The 19,038-nt window shown below is 33.5% G+C and overlaps 2 protein-coding genes across 6 annotated transcripts; both read right to left on the reverse strand.

The window, feature by feature from the left end:
• Nucleotides 1-794: 794 nt before the first annotated feature.
• Nucleotides 795-17,933, reverse strand: LOC128208999 (uncharacterized). 2 transcript variants are annotated; one of them, XM_052912786.1, is made up of 6 exons: nucleotides 17,828-17,933; nucleotides 7,810-7,921; nucleotides 7,285-7,602; nucleotides 6,387-6,429; nucleotides 5,857-5,967; nucleotides 795-1,473 (listed from the first exon to the last, which is right to left on the reverse strand). In XM_052912786.1, exons 3-6 carry the CDS (start codon nucleotides 7,594-7,596, stop codon nucleotides 1,079-1,081), a joined length of 861 nt encoding a protein of 286 aa, XP_052768746.1. In that variant the 5' UTR covers nucleotides 7,597-7,602; nucleotides 7,810-7,921; nucleotides 17,828-17,933; the 3' UTR covers nucleotides 795-1,078. The 2 variants fall into 2 exon arrangements, with proteins under 2 accessions (XP_052768746.1, XP_052768747.1); XM_052912787.1 differs by having other exon boundaries at nucleotides 7,810-7,910; nucleotides 17,828-17,901.
• Nucleotides 12,538-17,566, reverse strand: LOC128209000 (putative nuclease HARBI1). 4 transcript variants are annotated; one of them, XM_052912791.1, is made up of 6 exons: nucleotides 17,125-17,365; nucleotides 16,894-16,995; nucleotides 16,258-16,400; nucleotides 15,867-16,020; nucleotides 15,500-15,600; nucleotides 12,538-14,812 (listed from the first exon to the last, which is right to left on the reverse strand). In XM_052912791.1, exons 1-6 carry the CDS (start codon nucleotides 17,164-17,166, stop codon nucleotides 14,599-14,601), a joined length of 756 nt encoding a protein of 251 aa, XP_052768751.1. In that variant the 5' UTR covers nucleotides 17,167-17,365; the 3' UTR covers nucleotides 12,538-14,598. The 4 variants fall into 4 exon arrangements, with proteins under 4 accessions (XP_052768751.1, XP_052768749.1, XP_052768750.1 ...); XM_052912789.1 differs by lacking the exon at nucleotides 17,125-17,365 and adding an exon at nucleotides 17,486-17,566 and having other exon boundaries at nucleotides 12,539-14,812; nucleotides 16,258-16,490; XM_052912790.1 differs by having other exon boundaries at nucleotides 12,539-14,812; nucleotides 16,258-16,490; nucleotides 17,253-17,371.
• Nucleotides 17,934-19,038: the final 1,105 nt, after the last annotated feature.

Below are 19,038 nucleotides of genomic sequence, written 5' to 3' on the forward strand. Positions count from 1 at the left end.
GAGCTGAAAATATTTTTATCGTGAGTATTGTTATGAATTCAAAAATGCATTTCTCAGTACAGTATTTATATGAATCATCAACGTTTAATAAAAGAAGATAAAAAAGGTCGGACAGTCTTGTTAATGGCTGCCTTGCATCACCGTGTTATAGAAAAAGTATGTTTGGACACATATACTATATAATAACCTCAGTTAAAGCAAAAAATTAAATCTTTAATAGGTAAAATGACCGTGTTATAATTTTCTAAATTTTTGGACTTTTCGCGCTTATTTTCCGAAAAGGCACGGGCAGTAAAATTATTTGGAAAAAGTATAAACATGCCATGTATAATTATAACTACGTATCTATTGTTATTTCATTGTCTGTTTTCAGTATGTTTATAGAAGAGATATTTTATGTTCACGGTTGTGATTGTTAACGATTGTCACATTTTCTAATCATGCCTGATTGTTTATACACAACAGACTTATGTTGCCAGGCCTGTCATGCCTTAACAAAGTCAGAGTGAATGAAAAATTAGTAATCATATCATATTATTATGTTGTTAATTTCAGCTAGTCTTCGTATAGACTTCATATTGGACATATAAATTCATGTGTACAACTTCATAAGAATAAAAGAAAAAATTGAAACCAAGCTAGTGTATTTTTATGCAATACCGGCAGTGTTATATTACATACATGTCATACAACTTCTTAAATATGCACTCTTACTCCAAATAATGAAGGATACCGAGTTTAATTTGAAGGAAATTAGCATAAAACACGATATTTCTACCTTATGGGACTTTTGTTAATAACAGTAAATCTTTTAGCATTCACCAATCATTTAATATTTTTGCGCTTTCTGCTATTACATACACGGTTACAATCTTGTTATCGGTAATTAATATTTTCCATAAGTGCATTATTTCGTAAGTAGTTAAAGGTTTATCAGTCAAAATTTATGTTTGTTATACATGTGTATGTATTGATTTTGAATAAAAGTGTCACTTTAAGGCTCACACTGCATAAACAAAACTAGTTATAAAACTAAATATACCAAAAAAGAATTGCTAATCGAGTCAATACTCGGAATTTAGGCGATGTCATAAGTGTAGTATGCAGTGAAATGGTCGTTTGACTGGTTACAAGCTAAAACGTTTGGATTGCTGACAGATACAGATATTCTGTCATGCTCATACAACTTAAAAACCGAGGACATAAAACTTGTAAAAACACTGCCGTCGGATTCTTCGATGGACCTTTTGCGTAGCATGAGAACACCTTTGGTTCCATATTTGTGGGACAGTTGACTTAGGCTGTGACTGAATTCTCTTGTATTTATCGTTCCTGTTGTATTTACATTCAGCGTTGAAGACACTATGTAGTAGCCTGGTCTCCTAATGAAGATTTCCCCCTCAAGTTCGAGATGAATGAAGCTTTTTGCAGTAAATGGGCTGCTGTTTTTGTTCCATCGAAGTTTTGAATGACCTTTAAAAGAGAAGATCGCATAATGATTTAAATACCGATAAAGATTTCACAAAGCGTTTATGTTTTTGTACGATTATTTTAAGAACAATTCTTCACATATACTTTTGGACCACCGTACACCGCTTTGCAGACGTGTAAAAATTGCGTGTTCACCTCTTTAAAATATTATTTGGCAAATATTGAGTGTCTGCCGTTCACGAAAAATATGTGTTTTTTATTCATATTTTAAAATATAGAGCATGCAAGTTTATTATATAAAGAAACGGGATCTTCTGGGGCACTCAATTTCATTTGATTGTTTTTTACGTTTGTTTTAAACTGTTTGATTTAAACGCAAATAAATATTGTCGCTCATACGGCTTCAAAGAAAGCTGGAGTTTTCTTCTATCTACAATTATTGTTAGTGGTGAGGCGGGAATCCCCGGGCTAACAGTCAAGTGTTTAAAACTCCATACAACAAATTCTTCACTACTTTTATGACATTAATTTATTTAAACTGTCACAAGTGCATAATTACACGGTAAGTGCATTAGCTATTATTTTCGTGCATAAGTACTGGAAAACCCGTTTCACCCCGTACCCCCATGTAAGATGAGTCTCGCGCAGCTCCGCGCCATTTCTTATGTCTTTCAGTATGTGGTTTATGAAAAGGATATTATATTTTTTCAATCAAATATATAAGTATGAAAGACTTTAATGAAAATTGAAAATAAATAAGCGTTAAAACATCGTTCTAGGATAATGTGTATTATTTTCATCCTAAATGAGATGCAAGTGTTTCATGTTTATCACACCTGCAGCCCCCGAAATAAGTGGCTCTTTATCATCTTGCAATAGTGTTCAAATGTTGCAATATTTGAATTTGTATGTTTAGTTGACCAAAGAACAGACGATTGATATCGAGTGTCGACCGCGGATAAATATAATCATAATTATAAAAAAATATAGCTTTTGCAATGACCGTGAAATAGTACACATGAAAAAGTTGAAATAAACCGAATGTACGTGAAGTTAGCGGCCTAGCGGCCTAGCGGCGTGAAGTTAGCGGCCTAGCGGCCTAGCGGCGTGAAGTTAGCGGCCTGGCGGCGTGAAGTTGGCGGCCTAGCGGCCTAGCGGCCTGGCGGCCTAATTATTTTTTCTATGTCCAAGCAATTGTTAATGCGTTTTTTTTTTAAACAATGATAAATCAAGGTTTTTTATTCATATAGTTACATAGCGGCCTTAAATTGTTATCTATTCAGAATATTTTTCTTTACCTTTTATTCTAAAACAATTTAAAATTAACTGTTTTATGCACAAATTATCACTCTGAAGCGTTTTTCAACTTTTTTTTCAAAAAAGTCGATCAAGCACTTCAGCGGCCTAGCGGCCTAGCGGCGTGAAGTTGGCGGCCTGGCGGCCTAGCGGCCTAGCGGCCTAAAATTGTTTCCTATTTCAAACCATGTATACATGCATTTTCATCTAAAACAATGACATATTAACTGTTTTTATGCACAAATTAACACTTTGAAGCTATTAGCGATAATCAACATATTTTTTTTTTTCAAAAAGTCGATTGAGCAGTCAGCTATTTCAAAGCATTAAACATGGCTGATCTTCTAAAACAATGATATATTTACTGTTTTTATGCACAAATCATCACTCTTAAGCGTTTTTTATTATTTTTTTTAAAAGTTCATCGAGCACTTCAGCGGCCTAGCGGCGTGAAGTTAGCGGCCTAGCGGCCTAAAATTGTTTCCTATTTCAAACCATGTATACATGCATTTTCTTCTTAAACAATGACATATTAACTGTTTGGATGCACAAATTAACACTTTGAAGCTATTAGCGATAATCAACATATTTTTTTTTCAAAAAGTCGATTGAGCAGTCAGCTATTTCAAAGCATTAAACATGGCTGATCTTCTAAAACAATGATGTATTTGCTGTTTTTATGCACAAATTATCACTCTAAAGCGTTTTTCAACTTTTTTCAAAAAAGTCGATCGAGCACTTCAGCGGCCTAGCGGCCTAGCGGCGTGAAGTTAGCGGCCTAGCGGCCTAGCGGCCTAAAATGGTTTCCTATTTCAAACCATGTATACATGCATTTTCATCTAAAACAATGACATATTAACTGTTTTTATGCACAAATTAACACTTTGAAGCTATTAGCGATAATCAACATATTTTTTTTTTCAAAAAGTCGATTGAGCAGTCAGCTATTTCAAAGCATTAAACATGGCTGATCTTCTAAAACAATAATGTATTTACTGTTTTTATGCACAAATTATCACTCTAAAGCGGTTTTTTTTTTTTTTTTCAAAAAAGTTGATCGAGCATTTCAGCGGCCTAGCGGCCTAGCGGCGTGAAGTTAGCGGCCTGGCGGCCTAGCGGCCTAGCGGCCTAAAATTGTTTCCTATTTCAAACCATGTATACATGCATTTTCTTTTAAAACAATGATATATTAACTGTTTTTTATGCACAAATTAACACTTTGAAGCTATTAGCGATTTTTTCAAAAGTGTCGATAAAGCAGTCAGCTATTTCAAAGCATTAAACATGCCTGTTCTTCTAAAACAATGATGTATTTACTGTTTTCATGCACAAATTATCACTCTGAAGCGTTTTTCAATTCTTTTCCAAAAAAGTCGATCGAGCACTTCAGCGGCCTAGCGGCGTGAAGTTAGCGGCCTGGTGGCCTAGCGGCCTAGCAGCCTAAAATGGCATCCTATTTCAAAGCATGTATACATGCATTGTTTTCTAAAACAATGATATATTATCTGTTTTAAGCAAACACTATCACTCTGAGGCTATTATCAACCTTTTTTTCAAAAAGTCGAACAAGCAGTCAGCTTTTCAAAGCATGTGAACATGCCTATCCTTCTCAAAAATATGTTGATAATCGCCTCAGAGTGATAGTCTGTGCATAAAAACAGTTAACATATCATTTTTTTAGAAGAAAATGCATGTATACATGCTTTGAAATAGGAGAGCATTTTAGGCCGCCAGGCCGCTAGGCCGTTAACTTCACGCCGCTAGGCCGCTGAAGTGCTCGATCATTTTTTTTTTTGAAAAAAAAAAACAAAAAAAAACGCTTTAGAGTGATAATTTGTGCATAAAAACAGCAAATACATCATTGTTTTAGAAGATCAGCCATGTTTAATGCTTTGAAATAGTTGACTGCTCAATCGACTTTTTTGAAAGAAAAAAAAATATGTTGATTATCGCTAATAGCTTCAAAGTGTTAATTTGTGCATTCAAACAGTTAATATGTCATTGTTTAAGAAGAAAATGCATGTAAACATGCTTTGAAATAGGAAACCATTTTAGGCCGCTAGGCCGCTAGGCCACCAGGCCGCTAACTTCACGCCGCTAGGCCGCTAGGCCGCTGAAGTGCTCGATCGACTTTTTTGGAAAAGAATTGAAAAACGCTTCGGGGTGTTAATTTGTGCATAAAAACAGTTAATATGTCATTGTTTTAGAAGAAAATGCATGTATACATGGTTTGAAATAGGAAACAATTTTAGGCCGCTAGTCCGCTAGGCCGCCAGGCCGCTAACTTCACGCCGCTAGGCCGCTGAAGTGCTCGATGAACTTTAAAAAAAAAAAAAAAAAACGCTTTAGAGTGATGATTTGTGCATAAAAACAGTAAATATATCATTGTTTTAGAAGATCAGGCATGTTTAATGATTTGAAATAGCTGACTGCTTAATCGACGCTTTTAAAAAAAAAATGTTGATAATCGCTAATAGCTTCAAAGTGTTAATTTGTGCATAAAAATAGCTAAGATGTCATTGTTTTAGAAGAAAATGCATGTATTCATGCTTTGAAATAGGATACCATTTTAGGCCGCTAGGCCGCTAGGCCGCCAGGCCGCTAACTTCACGCCGCTAGGCCGCTAGGCCGCTGAAGTGCTCGATCGACTTTTTTGAAAAAAGTTGAAAAACGCTTCAGAGTGATATTATGTGCATAAAACAGTTAATTTAAAATTGTTTTAGAATAAAAGATAAAGAAAGATATTCTGAATAGATAACAATTTAAGGCCGCTATGTAACTATATGAATAAAAAACCTTGATTTATCATTGTTTTAAAAAAAAAACGCATTAACAATTGCTTGGACATAGAAAAAATAATTAGGCCGCTAGGCCGCTAGGCCGCCAACTTCACGCCGCTAGGCCGCTAGGCCGCCAGGCCGCTAACTTCACGCCGCTAGGCCGCTTGGCCGCTAACTTCACGCCGTTAGGCCGCTAGGCCGCTAACTTCACGTACATATAAACCGATACGAAAATACGACAGTCTGTATTAAAAGCACAAAACATCAAATAAATGGTCTGAATTCCCCTTCTGCTAATGAATATTTATTAATTTAAAAGCTCAAACTTTGTTGACGTTGTTATGATTACCGTGGACTATGTCACTTGGCACGCTATCTACCACTCCAGCCAACCTAGCTGTCGGCGTTTCGATTCCCTTCCACTCACAGTCAGTGATAAATGATTCTCCGCCAAGAAGACCTGTATTAAGATAATTAAGACCAATAATCATTACATGAACTTTTGATAACTGGTAAACCTTTATAAATTATAAGATAACAAACCTTCCGAAACTTAAAAAAATACGTATTTTTTCAAGCAATTAAAATTATTTAATGAAAATCTTCTGCTGGATTTATATTGAAATCTTGCAAAAGTAATAACATTGGTACGCTTTACATAACGACATATCTGTGTGGCAAACCCTTCATAAAACGTTTGTATCTTTTAAATATGTTGATTGTATTGTAATTTAATGTTTGCAAACAAGATGTATTGAAAATATTACGAACTAAAACACTACTTCTGCAAACTACATTTTAAAATCTGCATTGTTTTCTTTAATCATTTGAATGAGATATAAATACCAATTCTAATCTGGTTATTAAAGAAATACTTACTCAAGTTTGATGGTCTGTTTGCAAAGAATTGCTTTGTCATCTCCTTGAGGAAAAACAACAAAAGAAATCCATTGTAGACATGTATACAGCTCACATAACTAATTAAAGTAGTTTGAGTAAGGTTTATTGGACAGGGGGTGTTTTCATAAGACTTTTTAAGTCATTTTCTAACTTAAGTCAGTTTCTTTAAATTCAAAGTCAAATGAAAAGAAATATATTAGTGTTTTTTTTAACATTAAAGTGTTGTTTTTTTTCTCAATAAGGTAAATATAATAGTGATGGAAATTCTTCATTTTTTTTATTTCCTATGACTAAAGAGATAATAAAATTGGGAAAGTGACTTAAGTTAGGAAATTACTTTACAATTTATGAATACCGCCCCAGATCTAGAAACAAAATGCATAACTATGCTTTTTCTGAAAAACGGTTCATTAAAGAGAAGGTCGATATAGTACAATATGCATTTCTTACCTCTTGTAACTGATTAACAGTTAAATCGATATAGAATTTTTGAGATCATTCTAAAATAATGGAAATGTAACATATATCAATAACAGAGGCGCAGCCAGGCTAAAATGAATGTTACGCCCGAAAGGGGGAGAGTGTGGTAGGGGAATATCCCTGTAGCCGTAGAGGGGGGGGGGGTCGGGGGGCATCTTTGTAGTTACCAATTGATTGATTTAGGCTCAGTAAGCCGTAACTAGCACAGAGGAACAATGCTTACTATAGCTGATCTTCCCTTTATTCTGATATCAATAATAAACTTAGCCCTCGACTTTGATGCCATTTTGGGTCATTTGTTTTTGTTTTTTTCATTTTACAATTTGATATTACGTACATGCGTAAGTGCGTTACGCTGGCTACGCCCCTGAATAAACAAAAGCTAAACGCTCATTACGTTTTGAGTGCGAAGCTCCATCACGTTTTGAATGGGACCACAGCATACTGATTCGTTATTTATTTGTCTCCATGCATCAATGATGTTTTCTGTGTCAGTGTAAGGATAGGCTTGGTTGATATCATTACATGGCACACAGTACGTGCTGCTCATCAATGGCGGCGGCTCCTGATGAATTCTCCACGATGCAATCAAAGCGAGCAAAATGAATAACTGTCCAATTGTCAATGTGGCAAGTCCAACACATACACTCTTGTATGTTTTTTCTTCCAAATCCCGATAGGAGATATAACGAAAACAGTTGTCTTCCATGGTTCTCTTCATATGTGTAGAAAATTAAACATATTAGCAAGCATGCGGAATTTGTATGTATCATTGATTGTATCCCAATCACATTACTCGGCTAATAACACAAACCGTTAAGTTTGTTTTTGTTTTCATCAAATAATTTTGACATAGAACTCAATTATTTTAAAACATTTGCCTAAAACAATGTCAATATTTTATTTTTATTATTATACTCACATGATGACTTGTAACTACCCTCCCTTTTGAACGATCTTAGGATGGGCAGGCTTTGTCTGTAAGGAGTATAGTGTTCTCCTTGGATAAACCCACTTCGAATGCTAATAAAATGCTGAAAAGTACATCAATGGTTTTACATTGATAAGACATTTTACGCGACCAGCAGAAGAATGTGATATATTTGATTGTAGAGTTGCGAGCTTTTGGGCATAGTATCAAATATGTTTACCTTAGAAGTACGTATAAACTTAAGCAAGTGATACAATGGACAGCGGCATTCAATTAATAGTCACACAATTCTGCCTTTGACTTGCAGATAACCAATAGATAAAGTAGACGAGAGGTGGATTAACATGGATCTTTATTCTTCAAACGGTGTGTGTCAATTGTTATGGTAACCATACACTATACCGGCCTTTTTTAAGATTAAAGGCAAGTATCACCCTAAACTTTGTTTTTATTCAGTGAAGTAAAGAAAAAGTGAAAAAATGGCTAAATGGAATAAGCTACATTAGCTTGCTACGCTTAAACAATTTCGGAAAAATTGGGATCAGGATCTTTTTCCAGAAATCCTTTTTTTTGCCCGTATTAGGTAAAAAATATGACTGATCAAACAGTGTACTGTCACTGATGAAAGATTTACAGTGTATACTGGAAAAATCTTACGATTTTCTGCAAAGTTTTATCGACTATTATTTCGTTCTTTCTATACATATCTTGGAACAAAATTCTGAAAAATAGCCTCATAATATATGTAATGTTAATACAAAAACAGTTCAATACAAACCTTTTCATTCAAAACGTCGCTTTGAAACTTTCTATTACGGCCTTTTTTATCGTCTAGTTCTCTGAATTATGCTAGAACTTTTGCTAATTTATACATAATAATTTATTTGAAACCCTTGTTGGAATTTGTTGTCAAGTTGTTTTTACTTCAGTTAGCTTAAATTTATAACAATGACACACGAAGTACCTACAGTATCGTTGAGTGCAATCAATATACTGTAGTGTAGGTTAATATAGCACTGATTTTAAAGCATAAATATGTGTGTCTCAGGTGGACGAGTGGTTAACGACTTAGCCTGTTATTCCGTCCACCCTAGTTCGATTTGCAAAACGGCTAGATATGGGTTTTTTTGAAGGTTTATCTCAGTATATGATATATTTTTAATTCAATATATCTGCCAAACATCATTGACAGTGAAGACAAATGTTAATTCCATGTCATTATATGATTAAAATAATGCATTCAAAAAAGTTTGATATGTTTATAATTAGTTGTGCCCACCCCCCTTTAGAAAGTCCTGGGCCCCGTTTTACTAACAGTTCGTAAGTTGTGCGTAAGTTTTTACGTACATTTTCAACTTACGTAAATATTACGAATTGCGTACGTGCGTTTTACTAAAATTTCGTAAGTGTAAATATTTGCGTAGGAGTAAATAATGCGTAACTCTCCGATTGGAGGTAGAAATCTCTCTTGGCGCGCACCTGTCAAAAAAGTAAACAAACTTCGTCTGCTACATCAACAATAATGGCGACACCGCAGAAATTGAAAAGAAAGGAGAACTGGTCCAGGGCGGAGCAAGAAGTTCTTAGAAATGCAAACTTCGATGAAAATTATGCCATCGATAGCAAATTCTGCCCAGGACTGACACATTGCGATAAGGACAAATCCTGGAAGATAATTGTGGAGCGGTATGGTACCTTTTTATAAGCTTGTTTGGAAACTTTGACTATGGCGGATGACGACGTTGATCATATACCGTGTAACAGTTTTATTCTGGTCATTGAAATAGATTTTTTACCGGTTTCATTCACATCATGTAACTATTGGCTTCACAAAGATATTATATGTTGATTTGTTTGCAAGTTTTGATCATGAGCCCCCGCCCTCACACAGCCCCGTACAATATCTTCTAAGTGAACTTCAATCATAAAATTTGAAGAAATTATCTATTTGTATTTCAGAGTGAATGCCCAGGGTGTGTGTGAACGAACCCTTGACGAATGTAAAAAGAACTATCTGATATTAAGACTGATGTGAAGAGAAGGGAGCGGAGGAGGCGCCAGATGGCAGCTCTGACAGGCGGTGGGCCTCCTCCGAAGTTAGATGCGTGGGAGGAGAAGGTAAATTATTACTTATTTGCAACTTATTTTTCATCTTTAAACTTTAAAGGATTTGTAGGAAAGTTAAAGGTGCACACTAACATATTGAAAGTTTTGACCATAAGTAACGGTTTAAGCCATAAAATGGCAAATCTCATCGACTTCCTGTATATATTTTAGATTCTGGAAATGAAGTACATATATGAATATAATTAGAAAATTGTAAAATATGCCAAAAACCTAGATTTGAAAATGTAGTATTTCATAATTTCTTAGCAATTCGAAAACATATTTAAACAATTACATTTTCATTATAAAATCAAGATGCTTTTTGTAAATTTGGTAATATTGTATTACAGATGATTCAGCTGATCGGCGATTCGGCGATAGGGGGGTTTGTGGGGGTGGACACCTTTGCTCTTAATAGTAATAATTTTTTTTAATTTCACATTTAATATGGATTAGAAAAGTACTCGCCTTCATCCTTTATGTAAAGTTAAACTTTGAAATTATTATGTAAGTAATTCATACCGTGAATGTTAAATCATTAAGTGATAGTTATAACATTTGAATATATCATGTTGTCATTCCAGATGAAGTTGTGATACACATGTGGTATATATTTATACCTTTTTGTTTGTTTTTAATAACACTTATATATTTATATTTGTCTATATAACTGCAGCTACAAGTCCATCGTCTATCAAAACAGCTGAATGTGCATTGCCAGTAGAGTCAGGTCAAACCACCTCAAACAAAGTGTCCCCTTCACTCCCCCTGGGTACTGCCATGGTTCAGAAAAGGTAGTACACAATATATGACTAAATAAACTAATTCTAGTGATTAGACCGCCTAAGATTTAATCCTTGTTCTTATAGTTCTAGTACTACTGACTTAGGCAGATAATTCTGTGGAGTGTTATAAAGGAGAAATAAGTTATACATGTTATAACTTCATATCATGATTGCATTGTTATTTGTTGATAACAATGAAATTACATGTACTTTTCAATATTTCAGTAATACAAGGATGACAACACTGCCATTAGTGGGAGAAAACAGTGACAGTGATAAAGGTTGGATTTTAAATTTTCTTATTTTGTCAGTTGCTAAGCATGGCAGACACATTGTGATCACTACCTTTGTTGTAATTGTCATCGCGCTCTTGTCATGTTGAAAATGGAAATAGTGTGTATTTCTTGAGGCCTTGTGTCATTCAAGGTTACATGTAACTTAGCTGCTTGTTTTGATGAACAAAACTATTCAACTTCTTGAACATAAATTTAACATCAGTTATCAATACATTATAACTGTTAATATAACCTTTGCAGACATATATTGATTTCACTATGTTAACAGTGGTATACCTGACATTGATTGGAACTTATTATAAATGTTAATCAAATTACTTTCCAGGTGCAGTAAACATTGAAAGACTTCTTATAAAACAGAATGAGCTCCTCAACGATATTCTTCAACAGCAGAAAATTACAAACGATTTAAGGATTAACTTCTATACTTTAAAGCAATAAAAAAAAATACATAGAACATTATTATGACCCCGCCACTATGTGATGTGGGCTTTATAGGAATCACCTTGTCCACTCTGTATCCATTCACGACTTCAAATAATTTTATATAATTAAATCTCTTTAAAGGGACTGTACATCAGATTGGCACCAAAACGTTTTTTACTGTAACGAATCTCAGAACAATTATCTATTAGAATGTGTTACGCTTTGATGTCATAATTGTAAAAAAAAGTTTCAAAATGAAAAAAAAAATTGTGTCGAAGACCGGGTTCGAACCCGTGTCGCCAACATTGCAGTCCAGCTATTTATCCACTGTGCTACAAAGGGTGGTATATTTAAGATATATATATAACTTGGTAATATCACGTTATAACATCGACTAGCCAATTTTTGTCAGTTTTCGACAATTTTCTTTTTTTTTCTTGCAAATTGTTCATCTTGTGCACAGTTGCTTTAAGGAGATGTAAATTGCACAAAATCCATAACTCTTGGTGCTGTAATTGTTGAGTGATTGCTCTTTATTAATTTGCACACATATATTTGTCTTGAGCATAACTTGAAAAGTCTTTGAGGTATAGACCAATAACTTAATTGAGGTATTCTTACTGACACTGTTCATTCAATGAGCATTAATCACTCCCATTGATACTTCTGAACAGAAGAAGGTGGTGGTGTAGTGGTGTAAGATTCACATCCAGTTATGGGTCTAGTTTACTCACTTATATAGTACATAACATTTGCTAATGAAGATGTCAGGCAAATTGTTCACATGTCCTGATACTGGTACTACTTTCATGAAATGATGTTCTGATAATAAAGATAGTATTCTAAATTTGTCTATTTAATAGTTAGATTAATATTTGGCTAATTGAGCGTAGACAGTGAGCCATTCGTCATCATTAAGATTTTACTTCAGGTCATCTAACTAACTTGAATAAAAAGGTCAAAGCATCATAATGCCAACATGTAAAACTGAACTTCAACTTATGTTACATGACTTGTATAGAATTTTAAATATAGGCAATATTGTAAATCAAATTTTATTTAGTAAGAAAAAACGTTAATGGAACTATTCAATACATAAAGCAATACTTGTTTTGAAACGTATACACAAACTTGTTACAGATTGCATTTAATACAAAAAATTGAATTACATGTCATTTATATGTACATGAATAGATTCATATTACAACTTTGTCAGTAGATGTAACAGCAACATGTGTTAACTGTATTATGTAGAAATATGTGTACATATTCATGTATTTAATTCATATGTCAATGACATTGGCTAGTTAAAAATTATAAGAAAACCTTTGTGATAGCTGAGCAATTTTATTGTTCCATTGTACATTATGTTTATGTGTTTTGCTTCCTGTTTGTAGCTTCACTGTTTCAATGAAAAGAAGTATTGTTCAGTTCAATCTTCATCAATTCATACCTCTTTAATTCATTTCATGTTTTCATCAGCAATTATAAATATTTATTAAATGACTAATAAAATGAAATGTGACTAAATAACTTTTAATAGTCGACACGTAACCTATGATAATCATTTGTAATACTGTTATTAGAATCATGTGCTTAGAATTCTGTGAATCTTTCAACATTTCATCTACTTAAACTCACATAACATCTAAATTTTGCGTATACTTTTGAATATCAACAAATTTTATTCACAGTTCAGTTTTCTTAATCTTTATAATTTGGTCAGTTTTTTCATGTTCAAGTAAACTAATAACATATATGGAAACACAATTGCATTCATATTAAAGTGACATATTTCAAACAATGTGATTACATAGAAGTGGCTAATAATCATACATGTGACAGTTTTTTCTTTACAAAGTTCAGTACTGTTGTTGTTCATAGCTATTAAGTCAATCTCATCCAAGTCCTTAGGCAAAACAAAGAATATACATAAACAGCAATAGGATTATGTAAAATCAGGTTAACTTTAAGAAAACTGATACAGAAAAAAACAGATTTTTGAATGTTCTTTAGTTAAAATCTGGCAATGAGTGCCCCCCCCCCCCCCTCATCTATGCATTAGCTAGTACATTTTTGAGTTATTTGAAATGATTGAATTTGCAAAACATGTCATATTTAGAAGAATGGTCAGGTACACTGTATTGGCATTTCAACAAAATATAAAACTTCCTTTTACTGTGTTATAAGATTTCTTTGTATATCAGATAAAGGATGATTAAAATCACCATGAAACAGCATTTGTTTTGTTACTTCAAGTTCTTCCACTGATATAATTAGGAGTATATACCCCCCTCATAAACAGTTATATAAACAGAATAGCTAATGTTTCATCATATTATGAGTCATGGCTGTACTGTATTTTGTAATAAGTAATTACTTTCTTCATGCCAATATGAAATAAAATATGACAATTAAGATGGTAATCATTACATTTCAAATATGTTTGTGCAACAAATTAACAATGGTTATGATAATAGTAATAGTAATGCATTGTCTTCTTTATTCATGAATTCATTCAGATTCATTATACCATTAACAAGTTTGTTCTCTCTGTTTACACTTTAATGAGATTTTAAAGTAATCCATACAATTTAAAGCTTCATTCAAATTCAAGGTTGTTTCCATTTTTGAGTTTGCAGCAACTCCATTTAAAAAAAAAGATTTTCACATATACTGAGTAAAAAAAGGTTTTAATGGTACAGGCACAGTTTGTCATCAGTTGTGTCAATATTGTATTTTAATTCATACAGGTATTAATCTGTTAGACCCATTTTCTCGAAACATCTAAAACATAACAAGCTTTCGTATCTATTTTAATTAATAAAGATTACTAATAAAACTCTATAAAGTTAAAGATTGTTTGTCTTTAATATAAGCAAAATTATTTCTATTGAAAGTACATGTATAAAAAGTCTTCAAAATGTTTATACTAGATACAAGTCAAACCTTAACCAAAATAGTGGATAAAAGATAAATTCTGTTTTTAGAGACTTAAGATGTTTTGAGAAAAAATGGGCCAATTGTGACAGTTTATGAAATTTGATACAGAAAGTTCTTAACTTAATTATACATAAAAATGTGAATCTATCACAAGGTAATAATATTTCCTTCACTAGTCCAAATAATTAGATATGCACACAATTAAAACAATGCGAGTGTTCATTTCAAAATCTTGCGATAATAGCTCTTCTGTCCCTCTGCGCATTTGGGTCAAGTGCTCCAATGTAAGGTGGTGCATTGTCAGGGGCAACATGGATTTGTCCATCAAACACGACAGCATCATCTATACACATGTTGTGCAGTTTAGCACAAACAACAAAGACTTTGGCTGCCTTCTCAGGTGTGATTTGGAAGAATCCTCCAGTCTTATGAAGACATCTGCATGAAATGAAGTGAGTGCAAACATGATATGATACCAATTAACAGCATTTTCCTATGATGTACCTATAGGGTCAAAATTATTGTACTAGGAGTAAACAAAATAGGGTTCCGCCTATACTTAGAGGTGCATCTATAAGTTAGAGAGCTTGGCTACATTATTGTTTGAAAACATACATAGAAGCACAAAGACAAATATACACATCTTAATGTAGAGCTGCACCTCTAAGTTGTACATCACATCCAGTGGAATGTGATTTTTTTTACCGAAACGGTATGCCTAGATCATAAGCTACTACTATTGCTTAATTTAAAGTGACATTTCTAACAATTGCATAACATATAAACATCAAATCTCGTTTAATTTAAGTTTCTTTTTATAATATTGATGAATAAACAACAAAAATAGCAGCTCAGGGATAATAATTTGAATTTAAGGTTGCAAATGAAAACAAATTAGTTTGTTATATTTTAATGAAAGAAATAATTTTTGGTCTCCTATTGTTGTTATATTTTATTCATTATTTATTTACATCTTCCATTTCAAAAGTGTTATCAATTGGGCTTTCTGAATAGAAACACTTCATAATTAATTGCCGTACACTTCTTTAAGTTAAGTTGCTTACTTATGAACACCAATAGATGGTAACAAGATGGTAATACTGTATTTGAAAATAAAATAATTACCGAAATCTCGACTTCAACAAACCAAACGCTCTTTCAACTACCATTCTGGTACGGCTGTGTGCCAAGTTGAATGCATTTTCCTGTTGGGTCGTAGGCCGGATCTATCAGCAATTGCATGAAATTAGTGTTTAAAGCTATTGCATTTATATTTATAACTTGCATTATATCTGGGATCAATCCGAAGACCTTACCATGTTTTTACAAGTTACCTGATCATAATCTAGCAAATATGTCACCTAATATGCTACAAACACATTTTACATGATGGTGTTAATTAAATACAGACAATTACATGAAACCCTTTCTGTAATTGTATTGAACAATATTACATTAAAGTATTGTACACAATTATAATGTTTATACTTGCCTTTGGTGTGAGCATGTTAGGTTTCAGGGCATAACCCGCGTCACCAATCAGCCAACCAACATTATTTGCCTCGACCCATGCCTTCAGGCCACAGTTCTCAAATATGGTGTTGTCGTGTGTAGACCCCGGCCACTGAGCGACCACATCAGTGAATCTGCAATATGGACATATGCAGACAGATACATGATTTGGATTCCCTATGCATACAGATATTAATGCGAGTTAGTTTTAATTCACTGAATGATTCAATACAGTTTTTATTGCAGTGTAATTTATTCATTAGGTACATACAGATAAATCATTTATTTCATCATACATGTATGTATTTAAAAATATTTCTTTAATTATCAACGTCACTTATATTACCGGGTAGTTCTGAATTTAATAATACCTCATATCGGGTGTCACTACTGCCTGCACGTTTATTGCATGGTATCCTTTTCTACACACATATATATCTTCCCTCACTCTTGGCGCTATGATGGGGATTAATGTTCCATCTACAGCTCCGATGCAATTTGGCATTCTTGCTACCTGATAAAACTTTTGTTTAATAGAAGCCAGGTCAGCCTGGGTGGTAGGGAACTTGATGTTGTTGACACACTGGTTAATTGCGTCTACAACCTGATATTAAAAATTAAGTAAATTTATTGAATTGTTTCTTTAAATGTACATGAAGCTTAAATATGAATGATATACATAACTCTGTAAGTACTATAACTATCGATATCCCTTTAATTAAAGAATTGTTTAATGGTTGAGCCTCTGTTTGAACACATTTTTATTTTTTCGATGAATTATTAATGATTAACATTCATGAGAAAAACATAATTAGAAGGAAAATGTTCAGGATTTTTAAAGACCTCATATCATATGGTAAAACTGTAGTTACAAATCACACATTAAATTAATTTATATACAGCAAATGTCTGTTAATTTTTTTTGAAAGATCTTAAAATCACAATTTTATGCAACACCAAATAAATTAATTTAAATCAATAAATGATCAACATGAAGTTTTACTTACTTGCCAAACAGATACACATACAGTGCTTCTGGAGACGCCATGTACAAGTCCACCCTCACTATAGAATTCACCTTTCGCCAAGAACTGCAGTGTTATGAGGAGCTACCGGTACAACAAAGAACCAAACATTTTAGCTTGTAGATTATAAGTTGCATATAAATATATGTCATGCAATATCACATATTGGGGATTAAATGCCACCCAAAAGTTATAAAGCACAAACACGCTTACAAACAACTTTTCTTTTAATATAAAACACTCGATTGCTTCCATCCGGATAGAGATAATTTCGGATACAAATTTAAATTTCACATTACGTTGATACAAACAATCCACAGTCTTTCTAAACACGTTCAAACCATGATTTAAAATCTACGATTTAATCCTCCAATGCCTTTGTTTTAAAATCAGTTGGAAAAGCAGGTTGTGTGAAAGTTCGTAAAACTTTTGTTTCAAGCGTTTACACATCCAAGGTGAAGGTCAGATCTGAGAAAGGTAGGCTATCGTGAAAGAACGTAGTCTATAGAAACGAGCTATAGAAACGATAAGTTTTCCATCGACTATTACCTCGTCAAATACAAACATTTTTTACCTTTGTCATCGCTTGAATGGCACGACTTCGCATTGTTCTTGGTTTTATGTCGTCCTCAATAAGGTCGTGCAAATCAATTATTTGCTGCCTGGATAGTCTGTACTTCACTTTTACTTCATTATCATTCAAATTATTCAGCAAATCAACTCTATCGCGAAAATTACGCGGCAGGCGATGTCGGGGATTTCTTCCGTCGGCCATATTTACGCTATTTGGAACAAACTTACGGATGCCTTTTTTAAACGTAGTTTTACGCAAAAACTTACGTGCATACGTACGTACGAACTGTTAAGTAAAACGCAGTTACGCTGAAAAATTGTGCATGTATACGCAAAAACTTACGGAAATATTGGAGTTACGCTTACGTAAGTCCGTTAGTAAAACGGGGCCCTGGATCCGCTGCTCCTGAAATGGTGCGGTACACACCTATTTTTACATCCAAGTAATAGTCAAGGCCCACAGAGAGTCAAAGGGAAATAATTCTAAAACTATATGTAGCCATCATTTATTGGAGTTATCTTTATGTTTTGTATAAAGTGAATGAAGAAAAAGTTTAAACAAGAGGGCCATGATGGTCCTAAATCGCTCACCTGAGTAAAAGAGTTTAACCTTTGTAATCAATATAGCTTGATATTTGTTCTCAAAGAATATTGAAAAACATACTGGTCAAACATGTTGCCTGGATATTCACTGACAGGACTTGTCACAGTTGCCTGCACACTGCCATGACTTGTCACAGTTTCCTGCACACTGACATGACTTTTCGATTGACTGCACACTGACAGGATTTTGTTCAGTTGCCTGTACACTGACAGGACTTGATGATTGACTGCACACTGACAGAATTTGATTCTCATAACCGTATACTGATAGGACTTGATAATTGACTGCATACTGGCAGCACTTGGTACAGATACCTGCACACTGAAAGGACTTTTTTCAGTTGCCTGACAGGACTTCGTTCAATTGCCTGCACACTGACAAAACTATGTTAAATTGCTTGCACACTGAAATAACTTTAGTATGGATACACAAACAACTGACAGGACTTCGTTTAATTGCCTGCACACTGACAAAACTATTATAAATTGCTTGCTCACTGAAAGAACAAACAGTGCACCATCCAATTAAACCAATAAACTGCCTTAAGCTCTAAAAAATAATTAGCAGAACACATTCATATCCTATTATTGCTTCTTTCATCTAGGACAACATCACCATCCTTCAAATTTCAATAATCATTTTCTATATAAGGCTTATTCACTACCCACACAGAAGATAAATGGTAGCTTAAAATAATCTACAAGAAGTTTACAATAATCTACATGAAGTTCAATGGAAAAGTTTAATTATTAAATTTATCATAAAGAAAAAAATAAATTTTCTTCTAAAGAATAAAGTGTATAGTAATTATTTTAATCTATGAACCTAAAAAAGTTCAACAATTACCCTAGAAGTGACTGTTGAAGACTTAATAAAATTTAAATTGTATTCCCTTGTTACTAAAAATAGAAAGTAGTGGAATCTGCAACAAAAAGGGAGACCATATGGCA

The sequence above is a fragment of the Mya arenaria genome, chromosome 11 (assembly GCF_026914265.1).
Source record: "Mya arenaria isolate MELC-2E11 chromosome 11, ASM2691426v1".
Classification (NCBI taxonomy): Eukaryota; Metazoa; Mollusca; class Bivalvia; order Myida; family Myidae; genus Mya; species Mya arenaria.

Bases quoted from the DNA above. Each gene is read 5' to 3' on its own strand.
- LOC128209000 (XM_052912788.1), bottom strand. From the start codon at position 17,166: ATGGAAGCAATCGAGTGTTTTATATTAAAAGAAAAGTTGTTT. The intron at 16,491-16,893 runs GTAAGTAAAACT...TTTTAATATCAG, and splicing joins TATGTGTATCTGTTTGGCAA to GTTGTAGACGCAATTAACCA. The intron at 14,813-15,499 runs GTAATTATTTTA...CATTTCATGCAG, and splicing joins TTGTTGAAGTCGAGATTTCG to ATGTCTTCATAAGACTGGAG.
- LOC128208999 (XM_052912786.1), bottom strand. From the start codon at position 7,596: ATGGAAGACAACTGTTTTCGTTATATCTCCTATCGGGATTTGGAAGAA. The intron at 6,430-7,284 runs GTAATGAGCGTT...TTTTTCCTCAAG, and splicing joins TGGAGCTTCGCACTCAAAAC to GAGATGACAAAGCAATTCTT. The intron at 5,968-6,386 runs GTAAGTATTTCT...ATCTTAATACAG, and splicing joins AAACAGACCATCAAACTTGA to GTCTTCTTGGCGGAGAATCA.